Here is a 17286-nt window from a genome sequence, read left to right as displayed (position 1 = left end):
AATCAAATGTGGGTTTTATCCATACAATGAAATTTTATTAGACCATAAAAACAAATGAAGTACTGTCATATGCTATAACATGGATGAACTTTGAAAACATGCTATGTGAAAGAAGCCAGTCACAAAAGACCACATATTATATGAATCCATTTATTTGACAGGTCCAGAATAGGTCAATCTACAGAAATAAAAATAGATTAGTGATTGCCTAGGGATGGCAGGGTGGAAGGGTGAGGTAGGACAGTCATAGCTAAAAGGTGTATAGGGTTTCTTTGGTGGTGATTAAAATTTTCAAAAATTGACTTTGTTGATAGTTGCACAACTCTGTGAATATAATAAAAACCATTGAATTGTATATTTTAAGTTGTTCAATTCCACATTATGTGAATTATATCTCAATAAATCTGTTTAAAAAAACATTTTTTAACTGATGCTAAAATTGCAACAACAAAGACCATAATTATATGGATATGGTTAAGAATAAAGTGGAGAAAAACATGGATATATTAGGGTTGTAGGTCTGGTTATTTTTTCTTTTATTGTTAAAATGTTTACACAAGATGTATAAATGAATGTTTTAAAACTTATGCTATACAAATGTTTGTAACTCACCTTTATAAATAAGAGGCTTATCTTTATCTTCTGTCTTCTCCCTACTAGCCAATTCAAGAAAATCTTCAATCAAGTCCAGAGATATGAGAGACTGGCTGAAAACAAGTCTAAAAAAACAGATGAGTGTTCTCAGATTAGAAGATTCATATAGTAAAGATATCACTTCTTCTAAAATTAATCTGCAAATTCAACACAATACTAATGAAAACCCCAGTAGGATTTTTTTTTTTAGAAATTAACAAGCTGATTCTAAAGTTTATATGGGAATGCCAAGCACACAGAGTAACCAAAACAACTTTGAAAGAGAAAAAGTTGGAGACCTAACTGTACAGCATTTCAACACTTACAAAGCTAGAGTAATCAAAATAGGGGGGAAAAAAACATGAAAAAAACCAGAGTACTGATGAAAGGACAAGCACAAAGGACAAAATCAATGGAACAAAATACAGAGTCTACATAACAGAGAGCCACACAATATCGTTAATTGGTTTTTTAACGAAGAGGTAAAGGCAAAATTGGACATCTGTATTCAAATAAATGAACTCTGGCCTAAACTTCATACTTTATATAAAAATTAACTCAAATGGATCATAAATCTAAATGTAAAATACAAAACCATAGAATGTTTAGAATATCAACAAAAAAAAATTTATAACTTGAGGTTAGACAAATAATTCTTAGACATGACACCAAAAATATAATCTATGCAATGTAAGTTGATAAACTGGACTTTGTCAAAATCAAAAACTTTTACTTTGCAAAACACAGTTTAGAGAATATGAGAAAAAGCCTTCTTAATAAAAGTATTTGAGTAATTTTAAATTGTACACATTCTAAATACTTTGTCATTCTATTTCAAATATGTCTGCAAATTCTCGATTCTCTATCTCAGTATTTCTCTAACTCCTTTTTAGCAATGAACACTATCTGTTCACATAAAGTCTTACATAGTGTTAAAATAAAAAATATAAAAGCAAGGTGTTTTAGGCATTGAGGGAGGAGAAAAAGTGTTGATGGACCCTCACCCTCTGCTCTAGGTCATCAACTTACAAGACCTCTGAGAAACAGCTTGAAAACCACTGCTCTGTTCTATCCAATTGGTGAGAAGTGGACACAATTACACACCTGGAAGTGAAAAAAAAACTCTAGAAAGAATATAGAAGAGCTTGTTCTCTCCCTTATATATGCAAACAAAGTAGGTCAGTCTACAAAAAACTAGACACCTGTGGTAAGCATCTTTTTTGTTTTGATTCTGAAAGCTGTAATGTAGGAGAGAGGTGCTCATGGAAGATGTTTCACCCTCACTGCTAGATGTTTTCAACTTTAGTAGAACTAAAAGAACAACTCAAACTATGAAGCAGCCCTTGGGAGTTAACAACATATGCACTGACTACTGTATGGCTTCCTGAACTCTGCGCTGTGAGTGGCTAGGGTCTACCAGTTGGTATTCCTAGAATTCTGGGAAGTAAATGAATTGATCCCTGGTGCTCATTATAAATTATCAGCACTATACTTTGATCTCTCAGTAGATTGGTTTTTCTTCCCAGAATCAAAAACTTTATTGAATCAATTCTTTCTGAAATATAAATTAAGTTTTTGACAGTTCCTATAACTAGGAAACTTAAACTCTTAGAAATACATATTATTTAATGATAATTAATCTGGAATTTGGGCTACTATTCAGGAAAGCTGTTGATTTGAGTCAATTAGCATTAAGGCTGGTTCTGGGAACCACTGAGTTCAGGTAAGTCTCACTATGAAAAAGAGAGTGTTATTAGGACCAAGTGAATATAAACTAATGGTTATCTCTGTTAACCTTTTCAGACAACATGAAGAACTGTTGTCCTGATTAGTAATCATTTTCATATTTATATAAACTATTTTGGCTTTATCTACTTTATAAATGACCCATGTGAAAATATAAAGGCAATACTTATTAAATCCACACATATCTGTAAATATTCAATCAAAATTTAATATTTAAATGAAAGAAAACAAATTAATCAGAAGGGCTGAGCTGAAACCAGTGGTGTACCACAGTTGGTTATAACTAGCTCGAAACAGGAAAGTGGACTGTCAACATTTCTTCCCACCTCTGACATTATGTTGGCGGCTTGAATTGGCCACAGTGGGAGCATTTATACCATGGAAATCAGCAAATGTTACAAATCAGGGCTTTTCTTTCTTGCTTCTTTGCTTTCTCTAATATATATAAATTTATTTATTCATTCATTTGGAGAGACAGCTGTTAAACATTCATCAACATATTTGTTTCTCATCCTGTGGAAATATCAAGTTTCTCCCAGGTGGGGCAAAAGTAGGTTTACAGTTGTGAGTATGCTAAACACAAAGTTGATTCTTATATTATTTACTAATTATCGTATTATTTTTCCATCAGAAAAACTATAAACTTACTTTTGCCCCACCCTGTATTTGTGTCAAAAGATCAACTGCACAAATAAAGAACAGGGGAATCTGATTTAACAGCAGCTCTTTAAAAAAAAAAAAAAGTGTCTTCACTGACCACAGGTTTCAACATCAATCAACACTGTTATTTAGAGGTTGTAAAGGGTTTCAGAACAGTCCTCTCCAAAATGTGCTCCTTTGGAATGTGGACTATTTTGAACTAAAGGTAACTGAGACCCTGAAGGCTCGAGAGAAACTTTTACCAGAAATAACTTTTTATAACCTATCTATAGGGCAGGGCACTTATATTTACTAAACACTTGCTCTTATCCTGAAAATTATCCTCCTTCCTTCTGAAGCTTCAGGGCATTTTACCCTACTTAGCTCAGGATATAAAAGATACCTCATATTACTTTTCTGTCTCTGAACCTCTCCTGTATGTGAGATCTCTCATTCTGGCATATATGTTGGGGTTTCCATACATACATATGTAATTAAATTTGGTTATTTTATCTTAATCTGTCTCATGCCGATTTAATTATTAGATCAGCTAAAAGAACATACAAGGCTAGAGTAAAATTTCTTCCTCCCTCAAAGTCGGAAAACCTCTCTATAGGATTGCATGAATGTATGCATAGGGTCCAGAATAAACAATAACCTGCCTCACTAAAGCTCTGTGTCTTTTTTACTGCAACCATATTTTGAGATGGGTACTAAGAACTAAAGTATATTCAAGACCATGTGGTCAGGACGGAAATTATGCCATACAAAAAATAAATCAATGAATTGAGAAGAGAAGCTAAAATTGACAAGAGTGATAAACCCACCACTATTTGAAGATAAGGCAATTGAAATAATAGAAGCGATGTCTGTAACCTACTTTAAAAGGCATAAGGAAAATAAGATCGATGGAGAGATGGATAGATAAATAGATATATAATAAAGAAAATACAGTAAGTATAGAATAGAGTGTCGATTCTAGGCGTCAGGTATATGGGTATTCACTATAAAATTCTTTCTGCCCTTAATTATGTTTGAAAACTGCCATAATGAAATGTTGGACAGATAAAGAATAGTGGTAATCACAATCCTGGAAATGCATAGTTTTATAGTCTTAACACTGATAACATCTATCAGTTGTGTTTATAACTAAAAATGACCATTAATAACAGTGTAAAAGAAACAGTAGATATATTCTATTTTAGACCAGAGAGGAAACAGCTATAGGAATAGTGTATAAAGGATACATTTTCTAACAATTTGAAGTGTTCAACTACAGACAGCCTTATGAGATGGCAAATATTCTATCACAGGAAAGGGTAGGAGAATATCTATGATGAACATGGTAGAGATTCTTGTATTGGTTAGAAAATTAAACGACCACTAAAATAACGTGTACTCTCATAAAATTCTTGTATGGTACCCAAATAAAAATTAATTTTAATTGACAGAAGTTGAAAGTAGAAAAAAGCATGAGCATGTCTAAGCAATAATCTCTCCTTACCTTTAAGAAGTTCTGAACTCTAATATCTACTTTCTACTTGACATCTCTCCTGGATACCTAATAGGCCACTCCAACATAACAGTCTTTACTGTTTTTAGTGAGCTTAGTTCTCCCCTAATATTGTCCGTTTTAGTAAATAACACATAATCTATCAGCCACTTAGGCTGGAAGCCTGGGAGTCATCTTTGACTAATGCCAAAGATGAATTATTTTTTAGCCTTATGTTAAATTGTTATTAAAAGCATAATAGATATATTTTTAAAATATTTGTGATAAAATGTGGGGACCTTATAACAGCCTAAACAATAAGCCTGGTTCAAATCTATAAAAGTATGTTTTTTAATAGTAATTTGAAGGATGAGACTGGGGATGGGATGCAGGGAAGGAAATGAGGGTGCAAATGCTATAAGTAAAACAAAGAGGAACAAAAAACAGAGGAGAAATGATAAGATAATCATCAAATAGGTGAAATAAAGTCTGAGAGGTGTCCACTGGATTTGGGGATCAAAATGTCACTAAGTGACTTTAGGTGGGAAAAAGCTCAGTAAAGTAACAGGGTAAAAGCTACACTGCACATATTGAAAACTGGTTTTGAAGATGATAAAATATAGATATCAACTAGAGGCCTGGCTCAATGGAATAAATTCAAGGAGCAACAGCCAGAAGGGGAAAACAGCACTACAGAAATAACCCGAATATGCTCATAGAATTAGCGGCTTAGAAAGAAGATACTTGTCTATCACTACACTAAACAAAGTAATGACATCTTTAGAAAGGAAGAAAAGAAAACACATTTCTTCAAATAAACTGTTTAAACAATAGGTTATCAAAAAGTTCATTTATATAAAGAATAGGAAAGAACTTACACTTTATCCCCAATTTCCTCTGCCATTCGAAGAATTTCAAAGAGAAGTACCATTTTGCCAGAATGCTCTAAAACCTCAGCATCAGCATCTGTAACAAAATCTTTGTACCAGTCTGGAGCTGGGCTGCTTGGATTAGAGGAGGAAGTAGCTTTACCTAAATAAAATAAATGAAACATAAATAAGTAGGCAAATAAGGAAAAAAACTAAAAGACCCCAAGAGAGGAATTAAGAAAGAGACCAAGAGAACAAACATAGACCAACCCAGGGAGAAAGTGAGGAAGAGACTAATAGGAATTTGGGAGAGGGAAGAGAAACACACATACAAACACACACGCACATTCATTCCCAGAAAAAAAAGACTACCACAGGAGAGCTCTATACTGTGAGAGAAACACTTGAGGCAGAGGGCTCAGGAAGACAGAGGTGCTAAGAGACAGAGGCCCCCAGGCCCTGAGAGATAATATCCCCCAAAACATCCCAAGATACAGGGACTAGGAGAGAAAAAGGCCCAAAGAGAGACAGAGAGAAATGAAGGGAAGGAGAAAGAGAGGGAGACTGACTGACTCAGAGATCAAGAGAGAAAAGATCTTAAGCGCAGGGGCAAGAAACATTTCACTGTGCTACTAGAATTCTGGAAAACTTAAATACTGGTCCCAGAATCATCATATCATATTAATTTTGTTATTTTCACACAAACTTTGACAATAAAAAGTGTAAGAAGAAAGTGACACAAAATAATCAAGGTCTAAACATAAACAATTCAATGCAAAAATGAGGAATATACAGGTTTAACCAGTTTTCGTAACTTCTCCCAATTGCTTTTTAATGCGAAGTATTTTACATTTTTATAATTTTTGCTATAAAAGTTTACATATCCAGAAATGTATATAGAATATAATAAACAGCCATGTTCCCACATCCCACTTTTATCGTATTATAACACTTGTTAAATCTGCTTCTGATGCACTCAAAGCCTAATATTGTGGCCCTACCCAATCACATTCTTCTTTCCCTCCCTTCTTTTGGAGAGGTAATTAAAACCTTAAATTCTATAATTATTATTTCTGTGTATGTTTTCATATTTTTCCCTACAAGTGTATCCCTAAACTGGACATTACCTTTCATGTTTTTATCTATAGCAGGTCCTCGAATAGTGTTTTGTTCTAACATTGAACAGATGCTACAGGAACTTAATGCTTGTTTACATCAATTAGCCTAGGGTAAAATTGGTTTTATTATACATCATTTTGCTTAAAGTCACAAAACCTACTGACAGCGTTAAGTGAGGACTTACTTAGCCATCCTATTTGTATCATTCTACAACTTAAATTTATTACCTCAATGTAGTATTTCATTTTTCACTCAGAGTAAAACTTATTCAATCATTCTGTCATGTAGTATTCTACTGCATAAATATACCATCATTTATTAGTTCTCCTGTTCACAGACATTTAGGTTATTTCTAATTTTTGGCTACTGTGAAATAACTGCAATGAACATTCAATGCTGTTATATTTTTCTAGAACGTTGTTTGCTTCATCAAAGTTTTAAATTGCCCAGCATAATATTATGCTCATAATTTTTTAAATATCACTTTAAACATACTTATTTTATAGTCTTTATAAAATAGTTCTATCACCCGGTCGGGCGTGGCTCAGCGGTTGAGCGTCGACCTAGGATCCAGGCGATGGGGGATCGGTTCCTAGTCAGGGCACATGCCCGGGTTGCGGACCTGATCCCCAGCCGGGGGCATGCAGGAGGCAGCGGGTCAATGACTCTCTCATCACTGATGTTTCTATCTCTCTCTCCCTCTCCTTTCCTCTCTCTGAAATCAATAAAGATATATTTTTAAAAATAAATAAAATACTTCTATTATCTGAGGTTCTTGAGAATCAAATCATGCTGTTCCTTGTGTGTGTTAACTTTCATTAAGTTGACTGCTAACTTATTTTGTTGCTGTATTTACTTAAAGTGAATTGATTCCTCACACATCTATATTTTTTATTGTCATTTCACTTTCAGTGTAGCTGTAATATGGGAGACCCTTGGGTAGCTCAGGTTGAGGTCATTCATCTCCACAGTGATTCTACATCTGCTTTTGCCAGGTGCTCCAGGGGGTTACCAACCCAGAATTACTTTTGAGGTTAGTATTTCAGCTTGAGATTTTTAGACTATGTAAGTAATGTAAATTCAAACCACAAACTATGTGAGAGAAAGCCCATGATTATGAATCCAAGGAAACTACTTTCCCAACCCAGAGCCCAGGGTGAAACAATTAAGCTTTCTTGTCTTTTCCCTGGATTGAATGAAGCCCAATTTTTTTTCCTATCCTATTCTTCCATGGAGTATGTACCCTTTAAAGAGATTCAGGTTTAATCTGGGTTCTAAGAACTCTCCACCTTATAAATGGTTCAAGGACTAGTATACTATCCCTAGGTAGGTGAAAACAAAAATTGCTAGTCTCAAGACTAGTATATCCCAATAGCACACCTTCTTGAACTCACTATTTATCAGCTCTCTTTTTTTGTGTCTGGATCCTAGTGATTTTCATTACATTTAGAAAGCTGACTATGCATTTATACTGAAAACAATGAACTACTGCCTAAACATTTCACATACTTGCAAGATTCCATACCTATCGTTGAATGTCTTATATTGCTTTCTTTCCCTCTTTGCCTGGTAAACTTCTACTTATGCTGTACTATCCTTCAAGAGTAAACTAAAATTTCATCTTAGAAAAGCCTCCTTGTAAGGCTGGCCTATGGCTGCTATCTGGGAACTTGAATGGTAAACAGTTTCCTGTACTGATATAAAAACATTCCCAGACAAGAGGGGTTTGTCATGACTAGATTGTTTGTACAAACAATATGGTTTTTTCTGAACACCTATTTTCTTTCGGTGAGTCTGGAATTTGGTAACAGCTTTGTGCTGTGTATACATACATAACAAGTAACAGTGACTTAATTAATTAATTGAAGTCACTCCTTAGTATCCACTCTGGATATCACAAAATGTTTACAAGGTAAAGCATAAAGAGAATACAAATAGAAGGCAACACCTTTACTCCTAATTTCTTTTTTTTCCTGTTGTCTGTCTGTGAGTTTGGGTTTTTTTGTTTTTTTCTTAATCCCTTCACCTTTTTCTCCTACCCCCCAACCCCTCCCCGCTCTGACAGCTGTCAGTCTATTCCCTGTATCTATGAGTCTGTTTCTATTTTGTTAATTTTCTTTATTAGATCGTATCTTATTTGTCTTTCTCTAACTGGCTTATTTCACTTAGCATAATATTCTCCAGGTCCATCCATGCTGTCACAAAAGGTAAAATTGCCTTCTTTTTTATGGCCAAGTAGTATTCCACAGCTTTTTTTTATCCACTCATCTACTGATAGGCACTTGGGCTGCTTCCAAATCTTGGCCATTGTAAATAATGCTGCAATGAACATAGGAGTGCATATGTTCTATGTTATTTGTCTATCTTTAAATTAAATTTATTGAGATGACACTGGTTAATAAAATTATATAGGTTTCAAGTGTACAATTCTATAATACATTATCTGAATGTTGTAATGTGTGTTCACCATCCAATGTCATGTCTCCTTCCATCTCCACTTATCTCTCCTTTACCCTCTTCTGCCTCTCCCTACCCCCCTTTCCCTCTGGTAATTATCATACTGTAGGGGTCCAGACAACAGTACCCCTAATTTCTTGAAGCATTCTACATATATATTTAACTACCATATTTAAAGCAAGATATACTGTAGTTTTAAAAAGAAAAGTAACATATTAAAATATTATGTGTATACACAGTAGTACTAGAATAGTAAGCTCCATGAGTGCATTTTGTTCACTGATACAACCTACGCTTCTACAGCAGTGCCTGGCATATAGTAAACACTCAATAAGTATATGCTAAATGAACAAATATCATATATTAGTGCAAATAATATGGTCCTACATTACATACAAGGATTCTATCACAAAAGCTGATATCCATACAATAAATTATATACATTTTAAAATTTAAATGCTCACCAATAAAGCTTCTCTAAAAATACTGAAATAATTATAAACTGAATATTTTAAAGTAGTTTACATAGTCAATTCCACATCATGAAACTGTCCTTCTAATATAAAACTAAAACACAGAAATGGTGATGCTGTAAGGTAAATTTAGATGACTTATTCAAGATTCTGCTTCTCAGAAAATTCATTAAGCTACTGTAAAAGAATTAAACAACAATTCTTTGAAGTAAAAATGAGCCCTAGCTGGTTTGGCTCAGTGGTTACAGCACCAGCCCGCGGACTGAAGGGTCCTGGGTTCAATTCTGGCCAAGGGCATGTACCTCGGTTGCAGGCTTGATCCCTGGCCCTGGTCAGGGTACATACAGGACAAAACCTACAGATGTGTCTCTCTCACATCGATGTTTCTCTCTTTCCCTCCTTCCCTCTCCCTCTCCTCCCTCCCCCTCTGAAAAGCAATGGAAAAACTATCCTTGGGTGAGGATTAAAAATTAAATAAAAATTAAAAAAGAAATATGCAGTGAAAGTCATATTATAGTTCAATTATAGCTATCTACTTACTTAATATCCACTTCAAATTCCAGGTGCAATATTTTGGGCCTTTAATACTTCCTATTCAGATTTTTTTTTTACATTTACTGTAAGGAAGTAATTTTTTTAAAGTTACAGTACCAGCTATATATGTTCATATACTATGATCTACTTAGCCTTCTATGGAGTTAATCTAGATCTACAGGACAAAAATTAATTTTTATCATCAATTTGTTCTGAAAAATGTTTCTAATAAACTATGTATGTACATAGCTATAAAAAATTTAAAATACATCCATATGTGAATTACTTCTACTTGACTGCACACAGCTAAAATTAAACAAAGACTCTAGACAAGTAGTCATTTGTCATTTGGAACCCACAGTCTTCTCTGTCTGCTTTTAAGTTTACAACATGTAGCCACCTACACTTTGCCCCGGTTCTTTTCAACCTTTTTTTACATTATGGCATAAATGGAAAGCAATCACAGTCACAAAGCACACCAGGAAAAATGGAAGAATCTACTCATTTCTGGAGGCAACTCAGCTGCCTCAGACCCCACCTATACTTTCAAGTGATGAAGGAATCTATACCTCTGCATACTTCTATGTAACCCATTTACAGCACAGAATAAGACACACTGGTAAGTCTTAATCTCTCTGTCTCTTATCCATAAGTTATGAGAATAATTTTAACAAGTAAATTTTAAGAAAATAATTCCCAGGAACACATAAACTCTAAGCTATTCATTTCTAATTACGAGATGAGAGACTGAGGAAAATTTTAAGTGAAAAGGCAGATTGGGAGAGGAGAAGAGGAGATAACAGGAGCTTCCTGTTACCTTAAATTAAACCATAACCATTTCTTTAGTATTCTTAGAAAGATATTCTTTAAATCTAATTGGAAGTTGAATGCTGATAACAAACTGCCTTTATGGAGTAACAAGAGAAAAAAAACAAGGAGGGAAGTTTTGTAGTCCTATTTTACTATTGCCCTGATTTCTTAGAGAAGACAGAGTCTGTGGTTAGGCTGCCATCTGTCTATTTGAAGGAGGTACTGAAGAGAGAAATGTTTATCAAGGAGTCACCAAATTAGTTCAACTGCAGGCCTGAGACGAGCCAAGCTTGTTTGAGTACAGGATCATTCACCTATTTAGCATCTATATCTCTCTTCTCTTCACAGTCAACTGCTTTGTTCCATGACTTCCAACAACTTAGAGCATATTTACACTGTTCTGCCTTTAGATAAATGATATTTCAAATATTCAGTCCAAGCTTTAGAGTAGACACCCAGTCAGGCTGTACCAGGAGGATATGGAGCCTCAATACTAAATTCTTCAAATGGTGATAACAGGTAAAGACAACTCTAGACATTGGGAGTTCAGTCAAAAACCTTCACTGTGTGTACACTCATGCACAAGAGAGAGAAAAAAGCAAGCAAAAGAGGTGACAAACTGTGCATGATACAGAGGAAACCAAAACAATTATAAATTTTAAGAGTTACAAAGGAAAAAGATTAAACCATTAAAAATAGTTTCACTATATAAAATCAATTACAATACTTGGTTCTCTGAAATTATTCCAGTTATTTATACATAGGTAAGAGAAATTACCATGGTGGCTTTGAGGCTGAATGTATCTAGGTCTGAATCCCACTTCTACCAATCATTTATAAAAGTAAAGATATAAAGAACATTGCAAGGCTGCTCAAGAATCAAGTTAGCTAGCACATGGAGTAAAAGTAGTAATACAGAGTTTACATTTACACATGTAAATAAACATTATTTTTTTTTTTTTACTCTGAAATACCAGAGAGAGCACAATGCTTGCTTATAATTAAACAGTCATCAGATATTTATTATTATTATTATTATTATGTGTTCCATGATTAACCTATATGCCTACCAATTGAGAAAAGATATTCCTTTGGCCAACTAGAGAGGATAATTAATAACTGAAAAAAGTACTGACATGATAATGACATATTTCTAAACAATGTTCCATGATAAAGGCAACATTTATTAGACTTACTTTCTTCCATCTTTAAAGAAACTGAGGGATTGCTTCCTGTTTCATCCACATTTCCTTCACCACCTCCTCGAGATCTTGAATTCCAGACTTTAATGACTTCGACATCATTGTCACTGCCACTTCCACTTGAGCTACTATCTTTTTTCCCCTTTTTCCCCTTTGTTTTCTTCTTTCTAAAAAAGAACAAAGTCAAACTAATAGAAAAGTACAGTAAACATACAAGTGCCAATTATGAGGACAATCAGCAAGTAGGAAGTTTTAATGTGTCAACACTGGGCATAAAAGTATTCAATTTACTTTGTATAATCATCGGAGCTTAAACTCATGGAGGTTTCATCGGAATCCGAAGCTATAAATTCATCCATACTGTCTTCATCAAAATATCCCTAGAGAAAAAGATGAATGTTTTAATGGTATATTTCAACTTATATTGGAAATTATTATGATATTTATTTCTTAAGAATAAGTCAATTGTCATGAGATAAGGAAGAACTAAGGAACTATCATGAATTAGAAAAATAAAGGAGACATGAGAGATATGACTACTAAATGCAAAGTGAGATCTTAAATTGATCAGAAAAAAGAATAAGTACGAAAACTAAGAAAATCCAATTAAATTCTGTTGTTTAGGTAATAGTACTTCACAACGTTAATTTCTTACTTTTGATCATTTTACTATTGTTATGAAAGATGTTAAGATTAACATTTAATACTCATGCCATAATCGTAATACATTCAAACATAGACATTAACTGGAAATAAAATATGTTGAATTACTATATCACAAAGCAAAAGAAAATTCAAACATACAGTAAGTCTATATAGATCAACCTTTTTCCTAAAGTTATTCTGCTTCCAACAGATACCTTTTAATCAATCCTAGGTTACTTAACTTACCTTATTTTCTTTGCTAATATAGTCCAGCTGCAAACACCATGGATGAGTCCAGATTCTACTTAACATCTGAAAATCTTGGAAAAGTTTTGCACCTGCCTTTCCTCTTCCACCTTCACTGCTATTACCTACACCTGATCAAAAGAAAAATAGTTAACATTAAGACATAAGAATCTGTTTCAACCTAGGTGTTTCTAAAATAGGGGTTTTAATTTGATCTGTTCCATGAACTCCTTTGGCAGTGTAAAGCTTACAATAATGTTTTCAAATACACAAAATAAATAGGATTAAAAAAGAACCCATTATATAGAAATTATCAAAATACTAAAAAATCTGTGATATAGTAATATGTGTAATTTATTAATGCATTAAATAAAAAAAATATAGCAGCAGGTCTAACAATTACCTGAAATTATGAAGTGTTGAAAAAGGTAAATAATTTTGAGATATCACTGACAATAATATATAGAAATATATCTGATTTCTTCTATGAGCTTTATGGCTTCAGGTGTTAGACTTAAGTCTTTAACTCATTTTGACTTTATTTTTGTATATGATGTAGGCAATCTGTCCAGTTTCATTTTCCAGCATTTATCTGTCCAGTTTTCCCAACACTGCTTTTGCAGAGACTGTCATTTCCCCATTGTATAATCTTGTCTCCTTTGTCATAGATTAATTCACCATGTAAAATACACAGAAATCTCTCTCATTTCTACATACCAATAGCCAGCCAATGATCAGAAAGAGAAATTAAAAGAATCTCATATACAACTGTATCAAAAAGAATAAACTACCTAGAAATAAATCTAATCAGTGAGGTGAAAGACCTGTACTCTGAAAACTATAAAACACTGAAAAAAGAAATTAAAGAGAGCACAAATAAATGGAAAAATATAGTGTTCATGGATTGGAAAAATTAATATTAAAATGTCCATACTACCCAAAGTAATCTAATCATTCGATGCAATCACTATCAAATTACCAATGATATTCTTTCCAGAACTAGAAAAAAATCCTAAGATTTATATGAAATCACAAAAGACCCCTGAATAGCCAAAGCAATCTTTTCTTTTAAAACAATATTTTAATTAAGTTTATTGGGATAACATTAATAAAATTATAAGGTTTCAAGTGTCCAATTCTATCATACATCATCTGTATATTGCATTGCGTTTACCACCCAAAGTCAAATCTCCTCACATCACCACATATTTGACCCCCTTTACTGCCTCTCCCTTGCCCCCCTTTCTCTCTGGTAACCACAATTCTGTTATTTGCGTCTATGAGTTTTTGTCTTGCTTGTTTATTTCTTATTTTCAATTTTACATCCCACATGAGTGAAATTATATGGGTCTTCACTTTTTCCATCTGACTTATTTTAATTAGCATGATATTCTCACAATCCATCGATGTTGCAGGTAGTATTTCACCTTTTATGGCAGATAGGATTCCATAGTATATAGGTACCATATCTTCTCAATCCAATCATCTATCAAAGGACACTTTGATTGCTTCCATGTCTTGGCCAGCATGAATAATGCTGCACTGAATACAGGGATGCGTGCATATATCTTTATGAATAAGTGTTTTCAAATTTTTCGGGTGGATACCCAGAAGAGGGGTGGTTTTGTCATGTGATAACTCTATTCTTAATTTTTTGAGAAACCTAAATACTGCTTTCCATAGTGATTGTACCAGTTTACATTCCCACCAGCAGTGAATGAGGGTTCCTTTTTCTCCACACCCTCTCCAACACTTTCTATCACTTGTCTTGTTGATAACAGTCATTCTAACAGGTGTGAGGTGGTATCTTATTGTAGTTTTGATTTTTGTTTCCCTAACAGCTAGTGAAGTTGAGCATCTTTTCATAGATCTGTTGGCCTCTGTATGTATTCTTGAAAGAGGTATCTATTCAAGTTCTCTGCCCATTTTTAATTGGTTTGGGATTTTTTGACCTAGCCAGTGTAGCTTAGTTAGTTACGGTCATCCTGTGCACCAAAAGGTTGCAAATTCGATTCCCGGTCAGGGCACATCCCCGGGCTGCAGGCTCAATCCCGGGTAGGGGGCGTGCAGGAGGCAGCCGATCAATGTCTCATGCTCACATCAATGTTTCTCTCTCCTTCTCCCTTCCTCTCTCTCTAAAAATCAATTAAAAAATTTTTTTAAATGTTTAGGTTTTTTTGTCATTGAGTTATATGAGTTCTTTATATATTTTGGATATTAACCCTTTATTGGAGGTGTTGTTTGCAAATATCTTCTCCCACTGATTCCTTTTTTGTTTTGTTAATGATTTATTTTGCTGTACAGAAGCTTTTTAGCTTGATATAGTCCCATTCATTTATTTTGCTTTTGCTTCCCTTGGCTTTGAGGTCAAATTCATAAAATACTCTCTAAGACGAAGATTCATAAGTATAACACATATATTTTTGTTTATGTAAGATATTCTTTCAGTTCTTATATTTAGGTCTTTGATCCATTTTGAGTTAATTTTTATGTGTGGTAACAAACAGAAGTCTAGTTTCATCCTTTTTGCATGTGGTTTTCCAATTACCCCAGTATCACTTATTGAGGAGGCTTTCTTTTCTCTATTGTATGTTTTGGCTCCATTGTCGAAAACTCTTTGACTATATACATGTGGGTTTACTTCTGGGCTCTCAATTCTGTTTCATTCATCTGTGTGTCTGTTCTGCTGCCAATACCATGCTGTTTTATTATCACAGTTCTATAGTATAATTGGAAGTCAAGGAGTATGATACCACCAGCTTTGTTTGTTTTTCTCAGGACTTCTATGGCTTTCAGGATCTTTTTGGTTCAACAGAAATCTGATAACCTTCCTAGACTGAATCAGGAAGAACTGGAAAATCTAAATAGATGGGTCAACAGCAAGGAAATTGAAACAACTATGAAAAACCTTTCAAAAAGTAAAAGTCTAGGACAAGATGGCTTCACCAGTGAATTCTACAAAACTTTCAATGACTTAATACCCATCTTTTTCTATTTACTTATTTTTTTAATCCTTGTCCTAGGATATGTTTTTATTTTTTTACTGATTTTGAGAGAGAGAGGAAGGGAGAGGGAGAAAGAGAAGCATCTATGTGAGAGAAAAACATAAATCGGTTGCTTCCCATACTCGTCCCGACAAGGGATCAAACCTGCAACCTGGGTATGTGCCCTAATGGGGAATTGAATCTATGACCCTTAGGTGCACAGGACAATGCTCCAACCAACTGAACCACACTGGCCAGGGCAATACCTATCCTTTTAAACTCTTCCAAAAATTTGAAGAACGGGCAACACTTCCTAACACATTTTGTGAGGCCGACATTACCCTGATACCAATACCTGGTACAGATAACACACAAAAAAGGTAAACTACAGACTAATATCTCTGATAAATACAAATGCAAAACTCCTCAACAAAATACTGTCAAATAGAATACAAAAATACATTAAAAAGTAATACAACATAATCAGTGCAGTTTATTATAGGGGAACAAGGATGGTTCAATGTATGCAAATCAATCAATGTGATACATGACATTAAAAAAATAAAGGATAAAAATCATATGATCATCTCGCCCAGCCAGTGTGGTTAGTGGTTGAGGGCTGCCCCATACACAAAGAGGTTAACGGAATTCCAGCTAGGGCACAGGCCTGGGTTGCAGCTCAATCCCCAGTAGGGGGCATGCGGGAGGCAGTCAATCAATGTTTCTCTCTCATTGATGTTTCTCTCTCTCTCTCCCTTTCTCCCTCTCTAAAAATCAATTTAAAAATACACACTTAGAAAAAAATTATATGATCATCTCAACAGATGCTAAAAAAGCATCTGACATCATACAACATCCATTTATAATTAAAACACTCAATAAAATGGGTATAGAAGGAAAGTACCTCAATATAATAAAGGCCACATATGAAAAACCCTCAGCCAATATCATACCCAACGGTGAAAAACTCAAAACTTTTCCTCTAAGATCAGGGAAAAGACAAGGATGCCCACTCTCACCCCTCTTATTAAACATAGCACTGGAAGTCCTAGCCAGAGCAATCAGGCAAGAGAAAGAAATAAAAAGGGCATCTAAATGGGGAATAAAGAAGTAAAACTATTTATACCGTGGAATACTACGCAGCTGTAAAGAAGAAGAATCTAGTACCCTTTGGGACACTATGGATGGACCTGGAGAAAATTATGCTAAGTGAAATAAGCCAGGCAGAGAAAGACAAACATCAAATGATCTCGCTTATACATGGAATCTAAAGACTTAATAAACTGATTAACAGAATAGATTCAATGACATGGAAGCATGGATCAGACTGACGAATGTCAGAGGGATGGAGGAGGGCGGGTGGGTGGAGGGGGAGAGAGTAACCAAAGAATTTATATGCATATATGCACAACCCAAGGACACGGACAATGGTGGGGA

The 17286-nt window shown here is 34.4% G+C and overlaps 1 protein-coding gene across 8 annotated transcripts in view; it reads right to left on the bottom strand.

The window, feature by feature from the left end:
- Window positions 1-17286, bottom strand: part of ATRX (ATRX chromatin remodeler) — a 263885-nt gene that overhangs the window by 85092 nt on the left and 161507 nt on the right. For all 8 annotated transcript variants that reach the window (XM_087813462.1, XM_016207255.2, XM_087813461.1 and 5 more), the window contains 5 exons: window positions 12866-12996; window positions 12266-12354; window positions 11969-12141; window positions 5389-5542; window positions 613-719 (listed from right to left, as the gene is read on the bottom strand). In XM_087813462.1, the coding sequence (XP_087669588.1) occupies window positions 613-719; window positions 5389-5542; window positions 11969-12141; window positions 12266-12354; window positions 12866-12996 (654 nt within the window). The remainder of the gene's footprint in view (window positions 1-612; window positions 720-5388; window positions 5543-11968; window positions 12142-12265; window positions 12355-12865; window positions 12997-17286) is intronic.

This window comes from Miniopterus natalensis, chromosome X, assembly GCF_054644295.1.
Source record: "Miniopterus natalensis isolate mMinNat1 chromosome X, mMinNat1.hap1, whole genome shotgun sequence".
NCBI classification, from domain to species: domain Eukaryota; kingdom Metazoa; phylum Chordata; class Mammalia; order Chiroptera; family Miniopteridae; genus Miniopterus; species Miniopterus natalensis.
The sequence above is the reverse complement of the archived record's forward strand: the minus strand, read 5'-3'. Positions and strand labels throughout refer to the sequence as shown.